Source organism: Peromyscus californicus, unplaced genomic scaffold, assembly GCF_007827085.1.
Source record: "Peromyscus californicus insignis strain IS unplaced genomic scaffold, ASM782708v3 Scaffold_4__1_contigs__length_199733344, whole genome shotgun sequence".
Lineage (NCBI taxonomy): Eukaryota > Metazoa > Chordata > Mammalia > Rodentia > Cricetidae > Peromyscus > Peromyscus californicus.
In genome coordinates this window covers 99973197-99992476 of record NW_026294562.1, presented here as the reverse complement: position 1 = coordinate 99992476, position 19280 = coordinate 99973197, and the positions used below count along the sequence as shown (strand labels likewise).

At 42.5% G+C, this 19280-nt stretch overlaps 2 protein-coding genes across 2 annotated transcripts; one reads left to right on the top strand and one right to left on the bottom strand.

Annotated features, from left to right (window-relative positions):
* Positions 1-3774: 3774 nt before the first annotated feature.
* On the top strand, positions 3775-4725 carry LOC128094108 (olfactory receptor 51G2-like). The gene has a single exon (XM_052712210.1). The coding sequence runs from the start codon at positions 3775-3777 to the stop codon at positions 4723-4725; it is 951 nt and encodes a 316-aa protein (XP_052568170.1).
* An 11005-nt stretch (positions 4726-15730) lies between these two features.
* Positions 15731-18916, bottom strand: LOC128094109 (olfactory receptor 52P1-like). Its single transcript, XM_052712211.1, has one exon. It carries the CDS (start codon positions 17575-17577, stop codon positions 16630-16632), a length of 948 nt encoding a protein of 315 aa, XP_052568171.1. The 5' UTR covers positions 17578-18916; the 3' UTR covers positions 15731-16629.
* Positions 18917-19280: the final 364 nt, after the last annotated feature.

Here is a 19280-nt window from a genome sequence, read left to right as displayed (position 1 = left end):
CTTTCTTTTTTTAAAAGCATTTCAAACTACATCTTTATTGAATTTTATTGTAACCTAAAATATAAATATTGATGAAAATGCAAAGCAAAAAGTTCTGATATTTAGATATATATCATATATAATATATATGTGCACACACACACTATATATATATATATATATATATATATATATATATATATATATATATATAAATATAAGATGACAAGGCAAACCAACAGGAGGAAATAAGCTCCAAGAGAAGACACAAGACTCAGAGACCCACTTATCCATACACTCAGGAGTCCCATAGAAGTAGTAAGTTGAAAGCTATGATACATACTCGGAGGCCCTGGTGCAGACCTGTGCAGGCCCTGTGCATGCTGCTTCAGTCTCGCCGAGTTCATATGAACTTTGCTCAGGTGATTCAGAGGGACTTTTCCTCCTGGTGTCCTCTGTCCCCTCTGGTCCCCACACTCCTTCTGCCTCCTCTTCCACTGGGTTTCCTGAGCTTCGAGGTCCCCAGACTTTCACTGAATGAGAGAATGAACTGACAGGGTGGAGTAGACACTGTGTGTCAGATACATGTTGCTGTATCTGCTCACAATCATCCCGCAAAGAGAATGAACAAATTGCAAAGTAGATGCAGCAGTATGGATGTGACATAAAGTTGAATGAATTACATGTTCACACTGTGTGATTATAGTTATATAAAGTTCCAAGATTTGTGACATTAATCTTTGATCATGAATCAGGATAATGGGAGGATGGAATTATTGGAAGTCATTGGACTTGGAGATTCTGAAAACACTTGGTTTTTTATTTAAAAATTTATTATTTGTGTGTGTGTGTGTGGGGGGGGAGAGGTGTGCATGCTATAGCACACCTGTGAAGATAAGAGGATTATGGTGATACATTGTATACCCCAATAAAGCTTGCCTGAGGATCCGAGGACAGAGCCAGCCACTAAATTAGACATAGAGGTCAGGCAGTGATGGCACACACCTTTAATCCTATCACCCAGGAGGCAGAGATCCATCTGGATCTCTGTGAGTTCAAGGCCACACTGGACTACACGAGAGAAACAGAGCCAGGCAGTGGTGACACACGCCTTTAATCCCAGGAAGTAATACGGCAGGACACAGAAAGGTATATAAGGTGTGAGGAAACAGGAACTCACTCTCTTTAGACTTAGGATTTCGTAGAGGTAAGCTAGTGTCTAGCTGCTCTGCTTCTCTGATCTTTCAGCTTTCACCCTGATATCTGACTCTGGGTTTTTTATTATAAGACCATTTAAGATTCGTGTTACAGAGGATAACTGTGGAGACGGCTCTTTTCTTCCACCTTTACATGGGTTCTGGGGAGAGAACTCAGTTTGCCAGGCGTGCCCATCAATCGCCTTTACCCTGAGCCATCTGCTGGCCCTCAACATTTGGTTACATGGATAGACTCACTTGGTGGGAATTCATGAAGCTTTACACTTTTGATTTGCAGACTTTCTTTTCTAATCAACATATTTTAAAATGATCAAACAGCAAAATTGATGAGCAGAAGGATATCTTAATAATTCATGGTACTTAGGGGAAAGGTGATGGAAAAGATTAGAGATGTAAGATGGGCAAGGTCTCTCCTCTTTTGGACACTATGGAGATTTTGCTTAGATCTGATTCTCCGTGAATCAGGGAACCATCACCGTTCATTAAAGCCAGAGCTGCTAGAACAAATGTGGACCCTATTCATTCATTCATTCGTTCATTCATTCATTCATTCATTCCTGGCTGTCTATGTAATAACTTAAGTATTTATACTGTGCTTTTCATGAATATTTTAAGCCTAGTTTAAATGGAAACTTGAAAACAAACTGACATACATGAATACTGAAGAAAATGGGACAATACAGCTATTTCATTACTGAGAGAAGTGTTGATTTGGCATGATTAATTTCATCGGAATCTGAAGAGAAGAGATACTTCAAAGATTAGTTCATTAGGAGAATATATTCTAGAGTAAAAGGACAAGTTTTTTGAGTGTTTTATGGATAAAACCAAGGAAGAGTGACAAGAATCCACAGGAAATGGCCTGTGGCTTTGGGAGAGACCAGCGGGATTAGTATTTTGTTCAATCTATAATGCAGACCAGTGTGCCATGCTAGGTGGAGAAGGGAAGGTCAGTTGTGTTCTGAGGAGAGAAGCTGTGAGAACGTGATGTGTGAGGTTGTCAGAACAGGAGAGCTCACACACCTCAGCCTGGGCTCTTTAGCAGAGCTTTTTTAATCCTGGGATTCTGGAAGCTTCTGCTGCTTTGCCTGACATCACGTGATGTCCTTGAGCTCTGTCGGCCTCAGCCCCCTGTTCTCAGCTAAGAACTTCAAGGTAGTTGACCCCATACAGCAGCTTTTGTAGTCAGAGGGCTAAAAAGGAGTGGTTTAAGAGAAAACTGCTCTTTAGATGAGTCTGTAACCAGAGCCTATCTTGATGGGAGGGTCGGAATCACGCCTGAGAGCTTTAAGTGGAGGATAAGGTGGACAGAGGACTGGGAAAAACACTAGCAAAATTGAATGCATTTGGCAAATTCCCACCTTGCCCACTAGACTTTGAGGAACCCTTGGCTACTTCTTTTTTTTTTTAATTTTTTTTTATTCATTTTACATACTAGCCACAGTTCCCTCTCTCACCCCTTCTTCTGCTTCTCCCCCATCCACCCCTCCAAAATGGTAAGGCCTCCCATCCTTGGCCACTTCTTTTAAGCCAATTCATCTTCACAGGAGAGAAATTTGTCACCAGTGAGCACTCTTGAAGAGGCAATTTTACCACTACACATTGCACACGTGTATTGAAATATCACATGGTTCCGCACAAATATATACAATTATTACATGTTAACCAAAAATTTAAAAATGTTTAAGGGGTAAAATGTTAGCCATCTTGAATTGCTTATTATATAATGTATACATTAATTGGCACAAAATACTCTACCACATTTGAACAATTAGCAGCAATTAAAAATGAAATATATCAAAGTAAAGAACCTATTTTCTTCCCCCAAAACATTTCCCAGAAAGACATACAGAAAATGTACATAGCAGCACCAGAAGAGGGAGCAACCAGCCTCCTAAAGGGACGCTTCTGCAAACATACCATTGGTTGGCTGTCCTTTCAGGCTTGTTTGGTAGCGGATATCAGATGGAAAACCTACCTCTAAGGAACAATGCAGTCCAGATGTTTTGTTTGTGTTGTCATCCTCAAATTTAAAAAAAATGTTTATTACACTTACTTAGTGTATGTGTGTGCATGTGCATGAGCTCATGTGGCCATAAGAGGACAATGGTGGAAATCAGAGTCTCTTCTTCCACTGTGTAGGTTCCAGGGGTCAAACTTGGGCTTCAGGCTCGACAGAAGGCACTTTGATCAGCTGAGCTATCTTGCCAGCCTTCATCCTGTTTCTTTAGAGAATTACTCTTCCCTCAGTGTGAAGTCTGCAAAGGCTCTCTGGATGATTAGGGTTTTAGGTTTCACTCAGGAGAAAACCGGAAGTTGCTCAGGGCCAGGTGAAGGTGGCTGTTCATGGCTAAGGAAAAGGCAGTTAGCAACAGTCGGAAATTAATTCAGACAATGTATCCAAGAACACTTCATTCAGAGAAGGAGGATCAAACTCGGCAAGAGCTCCTAGGAGGAGCGTTGCTAGTTTTTAATGACCTGGTAATGGGCTTTGAGTCAGCTCTTCTTTTCCAGCTCCGTGACCGCATGAATGAATGTCTCCTTCTCACAGGGTGGACAGTTTCCTCCTGGAGTCAGTATGTTCTGCAACTCCAGCACTCCTGGTCACTCTACCTTCCTCCTCACTGGCTTTCCAGGCCTGGAAGCCTCCCACCATTGGGTTTCCATTCCTATCAACCTCGTTTGTGTGGTTTCCATCCTGGGCAACAGCATCATCCTGTTCCTGATCCGCACAGATCCAGCCTTACATGAACCCATGTACATCTTCCTGTCCATGCTAGCGGCCTCTGATCTGGGCCTCTGTGCCTCTACCTTCCCTACCATGGTACGGCTCTTCTGGCTGGGTATTCGGGAGCTGCCTTTTGATCTCTGTGCAGCACAGATGTTTTTCATCCACGCCTTCACCTATGTGGAATCTGGTGTGCTACTGGCCATGGCCTTTGATCGCTTCATTGCTATCCGGGATCCTCTGCACTATGCCACAATCCTTCCCCACTCGGCAGTGGCCAAAGTCGGGGTTGCCGTTTTGGTAAGAGCCATCCTGCTTAACCTCCCTGGACCCATCCTTCTGCGCCGTCTGCTCTTTCCCCAGATCAGTGTCCTCTCCCACTGCTACTGCCTGCACTGTGACCTCGTGGGACTGGCTTGCTCAGACACTCAGATCAACAGCTTGGTTGGCCTGGTCTCCATCCTCCTCTCACTGGGCCTCGACTCCTCCCTCATCATGCTGTCCTATGCTCTGATCCTACGGACTGTGCTGAGCATTGCATCGCCTGGAGAACGGCTCAAGGCACTCAACACGTGTGTCTCACACCTCTGTATTGTTCTCATCTTTTATTTGCCCAAGTTGGGGCTATCTGTTCTGCACCGAGTGGAGAAACACAGCTACCCAGCTCTGGCAGTGCTTATGGCCAATCTGCACTTCCTGGTGCCACCCTTCATGAACCCTGTCGTCTATTGCATCAAGTCAAAGCAGATCCGTCAGGGCTTCTTAAAGCGCTTCCAGCAGAAGAGGGTTGATGTTTCCTAGGACAGAAGGACCCACAGGCACATGACCTCAGTGGGCCACCATGAATCTTGGGGTGGGTGAGGTGTAGTGAATGGGTCAACTTTTGAGGACTTCGAATACCTTGTCTTAACTGTTGAACCCTTTGTGGGGGCCCTCCTGGCTTCAATAATTATAGACTTCAGACACTGAGCATATCAGAGTATCACATTGATAATCCTTTCCATGTTCTATTAAATCAGTGCTGAACTACCCTAGACTCATACATGCTGCAACATCTTACCCAGGCTGCTAATCTCACTGATAGAATGTTGATATCAATCTGTTCTAGTTTCATTTCTGTGACCATGATAAAATACCCAGACAGAAAGCAACACAGGGGAGAAAAGGCTTTATTTGGTTTACAGATAGTCTGTTATTGAATGGAAGTCAACACAGGAACTTGAAGCATCATATCTGTAGTGAAGAGCAGAAGAGAATAAACACATGGATTCTAGCCTGCTGGTACTCAGCCATCCCATTTCACTCCTATACAGCCCAGGATCCCTTGCCAAGGGAATGGTGCCACCCAGAATGGGCTGGGTTATTTAACGATCAAGACAACCCTCTACACACATGCCCACAGACCAATCCGATCTAGGAAATCCTTCAGTGGAGACTCCCTTCTCAGGTGGTTCTAGGTTGTGTCAAATTGATAGTTAAAACTAATTGGCACACTGTCTATACAGGCATCTCTCCTTCCTAGATTTTTCTTTGTGTTTTGTGCATAAACCTAAGGAAGAACTGACATAAACTGTGTTTATTTACCTTCCCCCAAATTTTGTATTAACTGGCTCCTATGTCATGAAACACAAAGGGAGGCGGGTGATGACAGATGACAACATTGCACTTACTTGCAGCTTAGGGAAAGGTAATTATATCTGTACAAAATTCTTTTTTTTTTTTTTCGAGACAGGGTTTCTCTGTGTAGTTTTGCGCCTTTCCTGGAACTCACTCTGTACCCCAGGCTGGCCTCAAACTCACAGATATCTGCCTGCCTCTGCCTCCCGAGTGCTGGGATTAAAGGTGTGCGCCACCACCACCCGCCTGTACAAAATTCTTTGAGAATTGCGCACAATGTATTTTGATCATATTCACCCTTTCCCAAACTGCTTCCAGACTCACCCCCTTGCTTATCCGCTCAACTTTGTGTCCTCATTTTTTTTAAACCCACCAAGTCCAACTTGTTCCGCATATATACTTGTGGGTTTTCAGTCATTCACTAGGATGTACTTGACCTACCAGGGACCACAGCCTTAAATAATAAAATGGACTCTCTTTCAATCAACAGCTTGCCAATAGCTCCTCAGCCAGGGGTTGGACTTTGTGCCCACCTCCCTTCTCCATGGTGGCATTTTATCTGACTGTGGCCTGCAGATGTCTTGTGCACGCTGTCTCAAGCGCTGTCAGTCTACATGCAACCACCTGGAAACCATTGTTTCCTTCTGGGCATCCACTGCCTCTGGCTCTTACGGTCTTTCCATCATCTCTTCTGCAGAGATCCCTGAGCCTTGAGCGGAGAGGACATCATATAGAAATCCCATTTAAGGCTAAGCATTGATAGTCTCTTATTCTCTGCACCTTGACTAGTGGTGGGTGTCTGTATTCATCACTATGCTCTTCAGAAAGAGGCTTGCCTGATGAAGCCCAAGAGATGCACTAATCTATGGGTGTAATGATAAGTCATTAGGAGTTGCTTTAATACTATGTCTGTTTAGAAGAGTAATAGTAGTAGGTCCTCCCTTAGAGATCATGACCTGTCTAGTCACAGGTTCTTGGCCCTGAGAAGTGAGAATTCTCCTTTTCTTTTCTTTTCTTTTCTTTTCTTTTCTTTTCTTTTCTTTTCTTTTCTTTTCTTTTCTTTTCTTTTCTTTTCTTTTCTCTTTTCTTTGTCCTGTGTACCTTTTGCTTTTAATAAAAAAAGTTTGGTATTGTCAGGGTTAAGGAAATTACTTCTGGGAGGCACTTGTTTCTTAGGTACAAAAGTAACGCTAGACTTTTCTTCACTTCCACAGCACTTGACCTGTAGTCTATAGTCTCCAAAAGGCAAAGGATTCAGGGCTGTTTGTTCATTGATGTATCTTTAGCACCAAGAATGGTGCTTTCTGTGTAGGGACTCAGTGCATACAATGGATCCATGAGTAGGAGAGATGCAGGGGTAAGAGATTAACAGCTGGTCCTCAGAAGGGCAGAGAACTGGGAGATCTGAATGTCTAAAGCCTACGAGGGGAGCAGGCAGCTGGTATATAAACTGGAATGCAGCGAGGTAAGGATGATGCCAGGGACCTTGGGGATACTATTTGGGATGCTATTCGGGATACTATACTCTTATACTACAAGAAGGAGACTTCTTCTGAGACAGCAGCTTGGAGAGGAGCCAAGGACACTGTGGAACCTCTTCCATTACTGCTTCCAAACTTCCAGGAGACTGAAGGATTCTCATTCTATTTCTGTCATTTCTCTTAATATAAATTATTCAATTTATCTTGAATAAACATGGATATCCTTGGTGGAAAAAAACCATGACAGGCCTATTAAGTAGGACTTTATAGCTACCTAGACAATCGAGAACCTAATGATTATGGTCATTTGCTGTTTTCATGAACTGAGAAGAGGGAGAATGAGGAACTTGGGGACAGGAAGACAGCATGGGGAACTATGAATCTCGAGGCAAGATGTGTGATTGAAAAGCTTGTGTGCCCTGCTGTGTCACATTCACACTGTAGTGTGAATCCTGTGTAACTCAGAAGTCTGTGCATGTCAGTAAGTAGAAGGAGGCTTTTGTGAGCCCTGTGTCTGAAGGCCACAGACACTGTCTTTAGACATCAAGAAGTTTGGGCTGGAAAAGCCGTTGCTCAGAATAAATGGCTTTTTCTGTGCCGGCTTGGAAGATAAGAATACTGAAAGAAATACAGAAGATGGAGGCCTGGCTTGTGAATTTCCATTTTGACACATTGTATCTCGTACCATCTGGCTGAGGACCACATCAGTGAATTTGGTTTGGCCCCTTTTTTGCTTCACCTGCTAGCCCAGTAACAAGAAGGTTCTGGACCCGGAGGGAGTCCATTTCACTGAGGGTTTTACCAGTCTCTGTCAGAAACTAGAGGCTGACCTGATGGCATTCAGGATGATAACCATGCATAGGCAGTTGAAACAAACAACTAACAAACAAGCAAACAAACAATTGTTTTAGTGCCCAGAGGCTAGAACATTCCCATTCATTAGATCCAAGGAGTAAAGCCTGGATGCCAGACACTCAGCTGGGGATTATAGGGATCCTGGACTCTCTCATGCTTATGCGACAGCATCTCTGAACTTGGCAATGTCTTTCTCTTTTTTCTTTTTAATTTTTAAAGATTTATTTATTTTATATGTATGAATTCTTTTTAAAATATGTTTTTAATTGAAATAGAACTATATTACTTTCTCCCCTCCCTTTCTTCCCTCCAGCCCCTCCCAGGTACCTGGAATAATGCATGAGTTTTTGCCTGCATATTTGGATATGCATCATGTGTGTGCCTGGTGCCCATGGAGGTCAGAAGAGAGCACAGGACTCCTGGAACTGGAGGGTTGTCAGCCACCACATGGGTGCTGAGTCATCCCTCCAGCCCCATTGATGATGTCTCTCAATGGTCACTCTCAGTCAGTGCAGCATGGCTGTTTCATGGCCGTTATAACATTACGGGCTGGTAGGGATCTAGGATCCTATATATCCACAGCTTCATTTTCACTATGCAAACATCTCAGCCTGTCCCACACGCCTTTCCTTTGCTTTACAAGCCAAGTAACTACAGAATAGCCGAGCTGTGCACAATAAGGAGTCCTGAGATGGTCTCTAAAATGCTTTGCTATGGGCTGGGTTGTGGTGGTGCACGCCTTTAATCCCAGCACTCGGGAGGCAGAGGCAGGCGGATCTCTGTGAGTTCGAGGCCAGCCTGGTCTACAGAGCGAGTTCCAGGAAAGGCACAAAGCTACACAGAGAAACCTTGTCTTGAAAAACCAAAAAAAAAAAAAAAAAAAAAAAAATTCTTTGCTATTAGTTTACCCTGATAGAGATTGTTAGGATAGGATACAGTGTTAGGATACAGTGGCCTTAGATTTCAGTGTTAATAAAAATGTCCATGCACATGAATGTAATGCTTCTGGTCTTACTCTGTGTTATAATCAGACTGCATGGATATGTAGAAAACACAAGTTTAAAAATCTTGTTCTGGGGGCTGGAGAGATGGCTCAGAGGTTAAGGGCATTGACTGCTCTTCCAGAGGTCCTGAGTTCAATTCCCAGCAACCACACGGTGGCTCACAACCATCTATAATGAGATCTGATGCCCTCTTCTGGTGTGCAGACATAACACTGTACACAAAATAAATCAATTTAAAAAAATCTTTCTAAAAAAAAAAAAATCTTGTTCTGGGCCAGGCAGCGGTGGCGCATGCCTTTAATCCCAGCACTCGGGAGGCAGAGCCAGGTGGATTTCTGTGAGTTCAAGGTCAACCTGGTCTACAGAGCAAGATCCAAGATAGGCACCAAAACGACACAGAGAAACTCTGTTAAAAAAAAAAAACCAAAACCAAAACAACAACAACAAAAAATTTGTTCTGTCCCATACTACTGTGTGGCCTTCAGTTAGCTACATCACCTTTCTGAGTCTCCATTTTCTTAGATGGAAACACCTACCTTGCAGATATGTGGAGATTTAACTGTACAAAGCACACAATTCAGCACCAGAAGATCCTTTGATGTGAAGATCCTTTGAAGATCCAAACGGTTATTTGACTAGTAACTTTTTTTTTCTTTGTACTCTAAACACCATAGAGACAGTTTCTTGACTTATCCAATCCTATTGCTCACATAGTTTAGACTACTTCAAGCCTTTTGTTCACTAAATAAATAAGCAAAAGACTGAATTCCTAGCAAATGCAGCTGATCATGTAGCTTCTATTGAACCGACGGAACATTTGTTATAATAATTGACATTACACAATTTAAGGTAGCATTGATTCAAGTTGTAGTTGCCCTTACACCACAAAGATGTGAAGATAAAATGGGCTCTATGTGCAGAATATTAGGAAATATGGGAATATGTAATAATGACATAACTTAATGTCTTATATCCCTTGGGCCCCATATATCTGAGACAGTGACCTTGCCTAGCTGTCTGCACACCCAGATCATGTATAATTTAATTATCCTTTCCCAAAGCTCTAGGAACCCCAACAGACCTCTTTTAGCTTGAGAGCTGAGTTGAGAATCTTCTAATTCCCTATCACCTGAACCATAACACAATCTCACAGCACAATTAAACGTAAGTATAGAATGCTGACTTATGCTTTAGAAGCATTTATAAAAACGGCATTTAACCCTTGCCTGGCATTGGAAGCTTGTATTGATATTTCTTTTTATGGAGGAAGAAAACTGCTATGCTCTAGAGTTGGAGGAGGACAGACTTGCTTTCTCACTGCTGTTTATAGTTTTCCTAAAAAGCTCATGTGTGTGTGTGTGTGTGTGTGTGTGTGTGTGTGTGTGTGTGTGTGTGTGTGTATGTGTGTGTGTGTGTGTGTGTGTGTGTGTGTGTGTGTGTGTGTAGGCAGAGGACAACATTGGCTGTCATTCCTCTAAGCATTTTATTTACTGAACTATCTCCTTGGTACCTAGGCTCCTATTTTGAAAGGTTTATAGATGATTTTCACGCAGGGCCCTACTTATATTGCCCCTTCTATATTTCTTCATGTCTTTTGTAGGTACTTATAAGGCATTGATTATAATATACTGTTGCCCTTCTTCAGAGGTAGAATTTTCCATTGAGCAACATCTTGTCTTTCTCAACTTGTTCTACATTTGTTGGTGTATCAAGACTTAACATGCTATTGAATGGAAAAACATTTCCCCAAGACTTTAGATTTTTGTGATCAGGCATTTGAAATCAATAGGCACAGAGTTAAAGCCTTGCTTTAAGCCTGTATGAGGGGCAAATCTACATTTAATGGTATATTCCAAGATTTTGTCCTTTAAGAAGGCATTGTGCCTAGCCTAGACTAAATTTCTGTATCTCCCAAACTGCCAACCCTGTCAGGTGTCACTTGTAAAGATGTAAAGCTTAATTTTCTTCTCCCATCCCTCCTCCTTTATTTCCCCTCTTCCTCCTCCATCTCCTTCCCTTTCTCAGCTTCCTCCTCTTTCTTTCTTTATTGTTATAGGGTCTCATTATGTAGCTCAGGTTGGCCGCAAATTAATGATCTTTCTGCCTCAATATCTTGAATGCTGGAATTACAGATTATGTCACCATGCCTGGCCTTAAGGCTTAGTTTTCATCTCTGAAACGCAGTTTCTAAGCAGTCATTATGCTTGATAGCCAGCTGGCTTCATGCATGAAACTATGAAAGATGTTTTATAGCTTGGCAGCTTCCATTTTTCAGGCTCTCATTTTTTCCTTTGGGGTCATACCTCTTTATAAATCCATTTTAATTTGTATCATCTTCTTGTCCCTTTGGAGAAGATATGAACCTTGCCCACCTGACTGAAGTACTTATGTCCCAGGAGGATGGGTAGGCTTGTAAAGCCGTTTCACCGGGGGAACTGCTTAAGTCATCTTCATCTATCTAGAGTGTAACAAGCCCACACATTCAAGATTATATTTCCAAAGGGCCTGATTTATTATGGGTTGGGTTGAGAGAGGGATTTCTGTACCTTCCCAGTTGGATTATACAACCACGAGGATCCTAATGGATCTCCAAGCTAATTGTATTAGAAAACAAATAGTACCCAGACACTCTCCTGTCTCCATACAGAAACATGCTATATGGTTAGCACAAACACACTTCTTGGCCCTTAAAGAAGATGGTTTGGTACACACGGCAACTCAGAGGTAGAGGCCTTGTTCACTTCATGGCTTTGACTTCCCTCCTGTGAGAACGCAGTTTTCCTTATGACCCACACCGGGCATGGGACTTTTATTCAATAAAGATGGGGAAACTAGAAATGCTGTCTACTCATCACCACCAATTCTTCCCTGGATATTCTCTCTTGGGTTCAGATCAGGCTTTTGGCTCCATTCACTCCATTGAATGACTTGTCCAAGAAAGCTAAAGTGGGGCAAAGCATCTTCCCTGAAAACCTGTACATACAAGTATCATCATATGGACTGGGCAGGTTGTAGTTATGTGTTTAGGAATATCTATCGACAGTTCAAGAAAAAGAGGCCAGGAGTTTGAGTGAGGGGCCTGGTACGTGGGAGGGCTTGGAGGGAGGAAAAGAAGGGGGAATTATTTAATTATATTAATTTTAAAAAACATTTAAAATGTTTCCATTCATTGTTTGACATCAGCATTTAACAGTGACTCTCTTCACTCTATAAAACATTCTTCAGTTTTTTTCCAAGACAGCAGATAATCTCTCATTTTACCCTATCACCTCCCCGTGTCTTTTACTTTCAGAGTCTTTGGCTGTTTCCTCACTGTGCCAGATTCAGATGGTGCTAACCTCAATCCACACATAGGCCTTCACGGCTAGCTGGGCAGCCAGAGGCTCCCAGGGGGTGCCCCCACTACTCTTGGAGTTGAAAGTAAAGTTGCTCTTGCTGCTGAATGCATGCTTGCTTCTGGCTGCAGGGCCTGCTACCAGGCTCTGGTATCATTCCATCATCTGTCATGATGTCTCCATATCTCATGCCTTTGCATGCATTGTTGCACACCTGCATTAGTCGGCTTAGACAGTAAAAATAACAGCATAGTGTTTAGTTAGGGTTATTATTGCTGCAAGGAAACACCACGACCAAAAGCAACTTGAGGAGGAAAGAGTTTATTTGGTTTACACTTCCACAACCCTGCTCATTACTGAAGGAAGTCAGGATAAGAACTCAAGCAGGACAGGAACCTGGAGGCAGAAGCTGATGCAGAGGTCATGGAGGAGTGCTGCTTACTGGCTTACTCTTCATGGCTTGCTCAGCCTGCTTTCTTATAGAACCCAGGACCACCAGTCCAGAGATGGCCCCATCCACAATGGGCTGGGCCCTCCTCATCAATCACTAATTAAGAAAATGCCCTACAGTCTTGCCTACAGCCTGATGTTATGGAGGCATTTTCTCAACTGAAGCTCCCTCCTCTGACATGACTACGCCTTGTGTCAAGTTGACATAAGACCGGTTATATAGTATCCGCCAGAAACTACTTGGAAATGGACTGAAGTCAATAGAAAGTCTTCATTAGCCAATAGGGACTACACTGGGTGTTCGGGATCCCAGTGTAGCCCCAGGCCTCTCTCAGGCTGAACTTTTTAGCACAAAAACCATATTCTGGGTTGACATATTTCAGTTAACAAGAATACTTATCCAGAATTGGAACTACAGAAGTAAAAAAGCAAGATTAGCACATTTAGAGACTTTCCCAGAACTGTGGACTTGATGCCTTAGGTCTTTGTTTTCATTTTGGCAGGTGGTGCTGTCTACCTGCTGGGTTTTATGCTCTGTATGGTACTTCCATCTTGGAGTCAGTTGTGCTAAGGACTGAGGCCTTGTTATGTTAGCCAGCACAATTGACCCCTTGTTAACTTGACACACAAACAAATGACTGTTAAGCCACAACCTTTCCTTTCTTGTTGATCACAAGATCACCCATCAATATAAATGTCACACTATAAAACATTTTATAAACTTTCAAAGTCCCAAAGTCTTTACACATTCAAACATTTTAAAATTCAGTCTATTTAAAAATACAAAGACTCTCTGTCTCTCTTTTGGTTTTTTGAAATAGCCATGGCTGTCCTCGAACTTGATTTGTAGACCAAGCTGGACCTGAACTCAGAGATCCACTTGCCTCTGCCTCCCGAGTGCTGGGACTAAAGGTGTGTATCACTACCACCCAGCCAAAGTTTCTTTTAAAATCTAAAATCTCTGTCTCTCAACTGTTGGATCCTGTAAAATAAAGAAGAAATTAAGTACTTTCTTACTGTAAGAGAGAAGAACCAGGGCACAGTCACAATCAGGTGAAAGCAAAATTAAACTCCAACAATATAAATAACTCACTGTCCATCATCTGGGATTCACTCACCATCTTCTGGACTCCCCCGAGGGAGAAGGCTCTTCTCTGGCTCTAACCTCTGCAGCACACACAGCTTGTCTTCTAATCTCTTGCAGGCTCCATTCTACCACTGCTGCTGACGTTTGCGAACTTGAAGTACAAAGGAATGACTTCATGATAGATGCTAACCAATAGACGATGAGGATAACTCCATTTGTGTCACAATGTAGGAGCTCCTCAGAGTCCATAGGAGAGCATCCTTTTCTTCTTCACTCCTGGGAAAACGTCACACTATCCAATACAAAGTTTGCACATTTGTTTTTTACCTCAGGCTGTGTTTTCTAGAGAAACAAAGACAGTGGATATAATATATAGCCTTTGAAAGGAAATTCTTGGGGTACAATCTGGTCATTTGATGTAGTTTGAGAGTAAGAGGGACCGCATTGCTGCTGGCAAGCAGAGTAGTGATAACATCTGTCACACTTATGTCCTGGTACTAAAGACGCTCTGGTTTTTTTTGTTAGAATGAAGTAAAGGTGGAGGGAACAAATGGGGAAAATGCTTGGATGTTTGGAGGACATGGCAGTTTTAGGGATCACAGTGTGGGCTTGCTGATTTTGATGGCACTCTGAAATAATGGGTTTACAATGCTTTTAAAACACAATGCAAAAGCTAGAAGTCTTCAATGAAAGCTTTGAAGTAGATCTCACTTTCCTATAGTTGGATGACAGATTGCTGAGAGTGAGGTCTAGAATCTACATGTTAGGGATGACAGAGATCTAAAGACAGTCGAGTGTGTTGATGCAACAGGACGCCTGTGTCAGATGTTCTGATTGTTGAGAGTACGGTGCCTTCCAAAGGAGATGAGACACTTGGATGCATGGGCCTAAAACTGTTGGATTCGCTTCTGTTTCTGGACTTTTCAGTCTTGTAAGAAGCACCATCTTTTTATGACAAAAGAGAATAGTTTCTCATTGCCTGGGAATCATGAAATTCCATCCCAACGGAGTGCCTTACTGTTCTCTTCAAGATCCAGTTCATTCCTCCTCCCTGGGTCTAGACTGCTGACCTGTTTTTTACCTTATTCTTAAGGCAGAAGTAGAAGAGTGAGTTAGGGAGAGGAAGTTTGGAATCAATTGAAATACACTGAAAATAGAAAATCTGACTAAAACTAGGTTTATTAAAAACTGAATGTATGAGGTAGCAGAGTATCTATTAGGGAATAAGAAGGAGACTGGAAGAAAAGGATGGAAAATGTATGGCTGTTGGGGGTAAATATGATCAAATCACATTGTATACATGTACGAAAGCCTCACAACATAAAGACTACTGAATGTTCCAATTCAGTATGGCATTCAATAGCTTCTTATTTTGCACAAATAGTATACACTCATTAAAAACCCCAAATACTGTACAAATGTAAAAAGCAGAATTTGACACCATGTATTTAAGTAGACTTTTAAGAGGGAAAATGAGAGAAGTCACACAGGAACTATTTCTGAAATATTTTCTTAACATTGAACACTTTATAGATAAAGAATTTTAAAAATTCTTTTAAATTTAATAATTTAAAAGTATCTAAAAAGTAGGGCAGACAAGATGGATCAGCTATTTACCATCAAACCTGATGATCAGAGTTTGATCTGCAGAACCCACATGTGGAAGAAGAGAACTGACTCCTGCAATACATCCTCTTACCTCTATACCTGCGATAGGACCAATTTGACAAAGTTCAGTGAAACTCAATGTGACAGAGGAAGAATTTCCAACAAATTGCTGGATCAGATGGATATCCACACAGAGAAAATGAAACCTGAGTTCTACTTTATGCCATAATAGTTGGTATTTATGTTGAGCCATACATCTAAAATAAAAAGTAAGTATATGAAATGAAATAAACCATGAATAAAGTGATGTGAAGCTTACTATAACTTGCATTTTAAGTAAAAGTTATCATTAAGAAAACAAAGCAAATCACAAATTAGGCAAATATTTTTAGTATGTATACTTGACAGATAACTTGGATGCAGAACAAACAGACAATACAGATAATACCAAGTAAGAAACTCTAAATATTGGCAAAAGACTGAAAATTTCATAAAAGGAATATACATAAATTGTAAATATGAGAGAGGTTGTTTAGCATAATTAGTTACAAGGAAAATGCAAAGCAACTTTGCAATGAATTTCTTCTAGCTTATGCTCACTGGAGTGATTAAAATAAAGAATGACACTATCAAGGATGGGCAGGAGAGGAACAACTGGGAACTGCTTGACATCACTGATGAGACTGTAACATGGTACAACTATGTTGAACAAAGCCACTCAGCAGGTTCTGTTAAACATACACCTCCCTTCTGTCCTAGCAATTGTACTTGTAGGTTAAGAAATACAGCAGCTTTATTTCCTAACAGCCCAAAGTGGAAAATATCCAGGTGTCTAAGACCAGATAGTCAAGCTGTGGTGCATTTTCAAAATGTAATATTTGTCATCAATAAAAAGGAATTAGCTAGTGCACATAGCAACCTGTGGGTGGGAACTATTGTTCTTATCATGTCAGTAACCACATTTATCTCATTTAATCAACATCCTTTGGAAGAGAGGAGAGATGTTAGACAGTGGCATTTCCAAGGAAGCCACTATTAGTTTGGAAGCTGTATCTCCCTTTAGGTAATGTTCCTGAGCATTGTGACTTTATCTCCACCACAAGTAGCAAGCATCAGATGGTTTCTCCTCCAACACGTGCTAGATCTCCATTCTAAAGTAAGGATATCATTGAGTGTGGGTTTTTGCCTTCCAGCATGTTGGCAGTCATGTAAACATTTCTCAAGGGCTGGAGAAAAATGGCATAGGGTCCGGGGGTGTAGTTGAAGCATTATGATGGAGCGGGACCCCTCTTCAGTAGTCGGAATGCTCCATCTCTGATCTGCTTGGTTTTCATCCCATAGATGATGGGGTTGAGCATGGGTGGCACAACCAGGTAGAGGTCAGCCAGGAGGATGTGGACATGCCTGGGTACATGCTGGCCAAAGCGCTGCGTATAGAACGAGAAGAGCCCAGGTGTGTAGAAGAGAAGGATGACACCTAGGTGGGAGCCACAAGTGCCAAAGGTCTTAGCCCTGGCCTCTTTGGAGGAGAGGCCCAACACAGCCCGGAGGATGAGTGCATAGGATATGGCAATACAAATGGAGTCAGTTCCTACGACGAGTGTGGCTGCTGTGATACCATATATATTGTTTGGTTGTGTGCCTCCACAAGCCAGCTTCACCACAGCCATGTGCTCACAGTAGGAGTGTGCCACCACTCGGCCACAGTAGCTCAGCCTCGCCAGTAGGCAAGTAAGTGGGGTCATGAGCCCCAAGCCACGAAGCAGAGCAGCAGCCCCTAACTTGCTCACTGACTCTGGGGACAGCAATGACCCATAGTGCAGTGGCCGACAGATAGCCAAGTAGCGGTCAAAGGCCATTGACAGCAGGATACCAGATTCTACGGCTGAGAAGCCATGGATAAAGAACATCTGGGCAGCACAGGCCCCAAAGGCAATCTCAGCAGCATTCGCCCAAAAGAGTGCGAGGAGCTTGGGCACAGTGGAGGTGCAGAGCACCAGGTCAATGGTGGACAGCATGCATAGGAACAGGTACATGGGCTGGTGCAGCGAAGGCTCAGAGTGCACCACCAGCAGAACTGCCACGTTGCCAAGCACTGCCAAGGCGTACATGGAGCAGAAAGGAAATGCAATCCAAAAGTGGGACGACTCCAGGCCAGGAATTCCCATAAGTAGAAAGGAGCTCGGGTTCTGATGGCTGTGGTTCGTGTACTGCATGGTCAGGCTAAAGAAGAGTGTGTGTGGAAGATCTCACTGCTTTGCTCTAGTGTCTATGAAACCTGAAGAGATGGAACAGCTGGGATCGTATTTATGCTGTAGATGAATGGCAGCAGAAACATTTGAGTTAGACTCCACAAAAGAGCACCTGAGATGTGAAGATTGTAGGGCCCTGGGAAATAGCAAAGCAGGAGATGGGTTAGTATCAGCTTGGTTCAAAGGACTCCTTCTCACTTCTGTGTAGTTTAATAATGTCTGGTCTGTGGGACTGGCTGAGGGGCATAGACATAGAACCATTTCCATGGCAAAAGTAAGAGCTAGAGATGTTTACATAGTTTTCTCTGCCTAAGAACCTTTGAATTTCTCTAGTACTATTTCCTGCAGATTCATTGGCTGTGTGACAACACACAGGCGATGTTAATAACGCAGGGTCAGTTGGATTGGACGGGAGCCTCAGATATGGTTTCTTTTCAAGATGGGAAGATTATTATTGAAGGAAAGTAAATGGGGGGGGCAAGGGCATTTTGTATGAGTGTTTCAAGTTCCTGAGTCCATCACTACTTACTCATAAGGACTGAAACTTAAGTTTTGATGAAGAATAACAAGACATAGATGAAGGACCAAGTCTCTTGTAGCCTGCTATGGATGGAAGATTTCCTGGCTCATGTTTAGTAAGATCCTGGAATTGCTTCAGGAGTCCTATGCAGCTGTTGGTAGACTCAGGTGAGATGATGTGGAATTAGTAGTGGTAGCTGTCAAGATGATTCAGTCATAATAAATGATTTGATGAGGTCATTGAGAGATAATTGTTTGCAAATATATTCTCTAAGGAGAAGTAAAGGTATGTGAAAGGACAAGATGTGAATTTTAATCACCAGCAATATACAATACCCATAAGCAAGTAGAGTTAAATTTTGTCCAGAGACCATGCTGAGCTTTGACACATCTCTACTCCACACTCTCTGCCACACACGCTTTTCTGATCTGCCTCCACCTGTGTCTTCTCACTTTTCTTATGCATTAACCAGCGATATTTGAGAATTTCAGAGAGTAGGGAGATCGAGTGAAAAATATGGGAAGAGGACAGTAGGGGAGGGATGCTGATGAGAAGGAAACAGAAGAGAACCAAAACCAGAATTCACATGGAGAGAAGCGCTCATGACACGCTGGGGCACGAGTGTGTCCTGTTTGCTAACTGAAATAGAGAGTAGAACCAGATAGATCATCTGGAGATATCACAGTTGTGTCCCCAACCTAAAGATACAGTTTTTCGTGCAATTGCGAGCATCAGCCACTGCACCCAGGGACCTATGAAACTGCCTTGGAGAAAGGCAGGAAGGAGAGCTTTCTAATGTGAACTGTTATGCCAGGATGCCTCTTTCCATCCCAGTGCCTACTATAGCTGTCACTCTTGAATAAGGCATCCTGCCCCTCTCTAGCTCATTATTCCTATTTAATATTTCCTACGTAATCTTCTGTGATAGTTCTATGATCCATACTGGGACCAATAATCTCCATAGGGGATTTCAGCCAAAATGGTGGTTGGAAGTGTCAGGGGCAGAGGGAAATCAGAGTGTGTGGGACCTTGTGAAATGGCACGAGAATGCTGCCTAAGCTTGTGATTTTGTGTGTCCATATATATTGATGTGAAAGCAGGGCTGCATTCACAAGATTCAGACTCACATATTTACATGACACTCTCT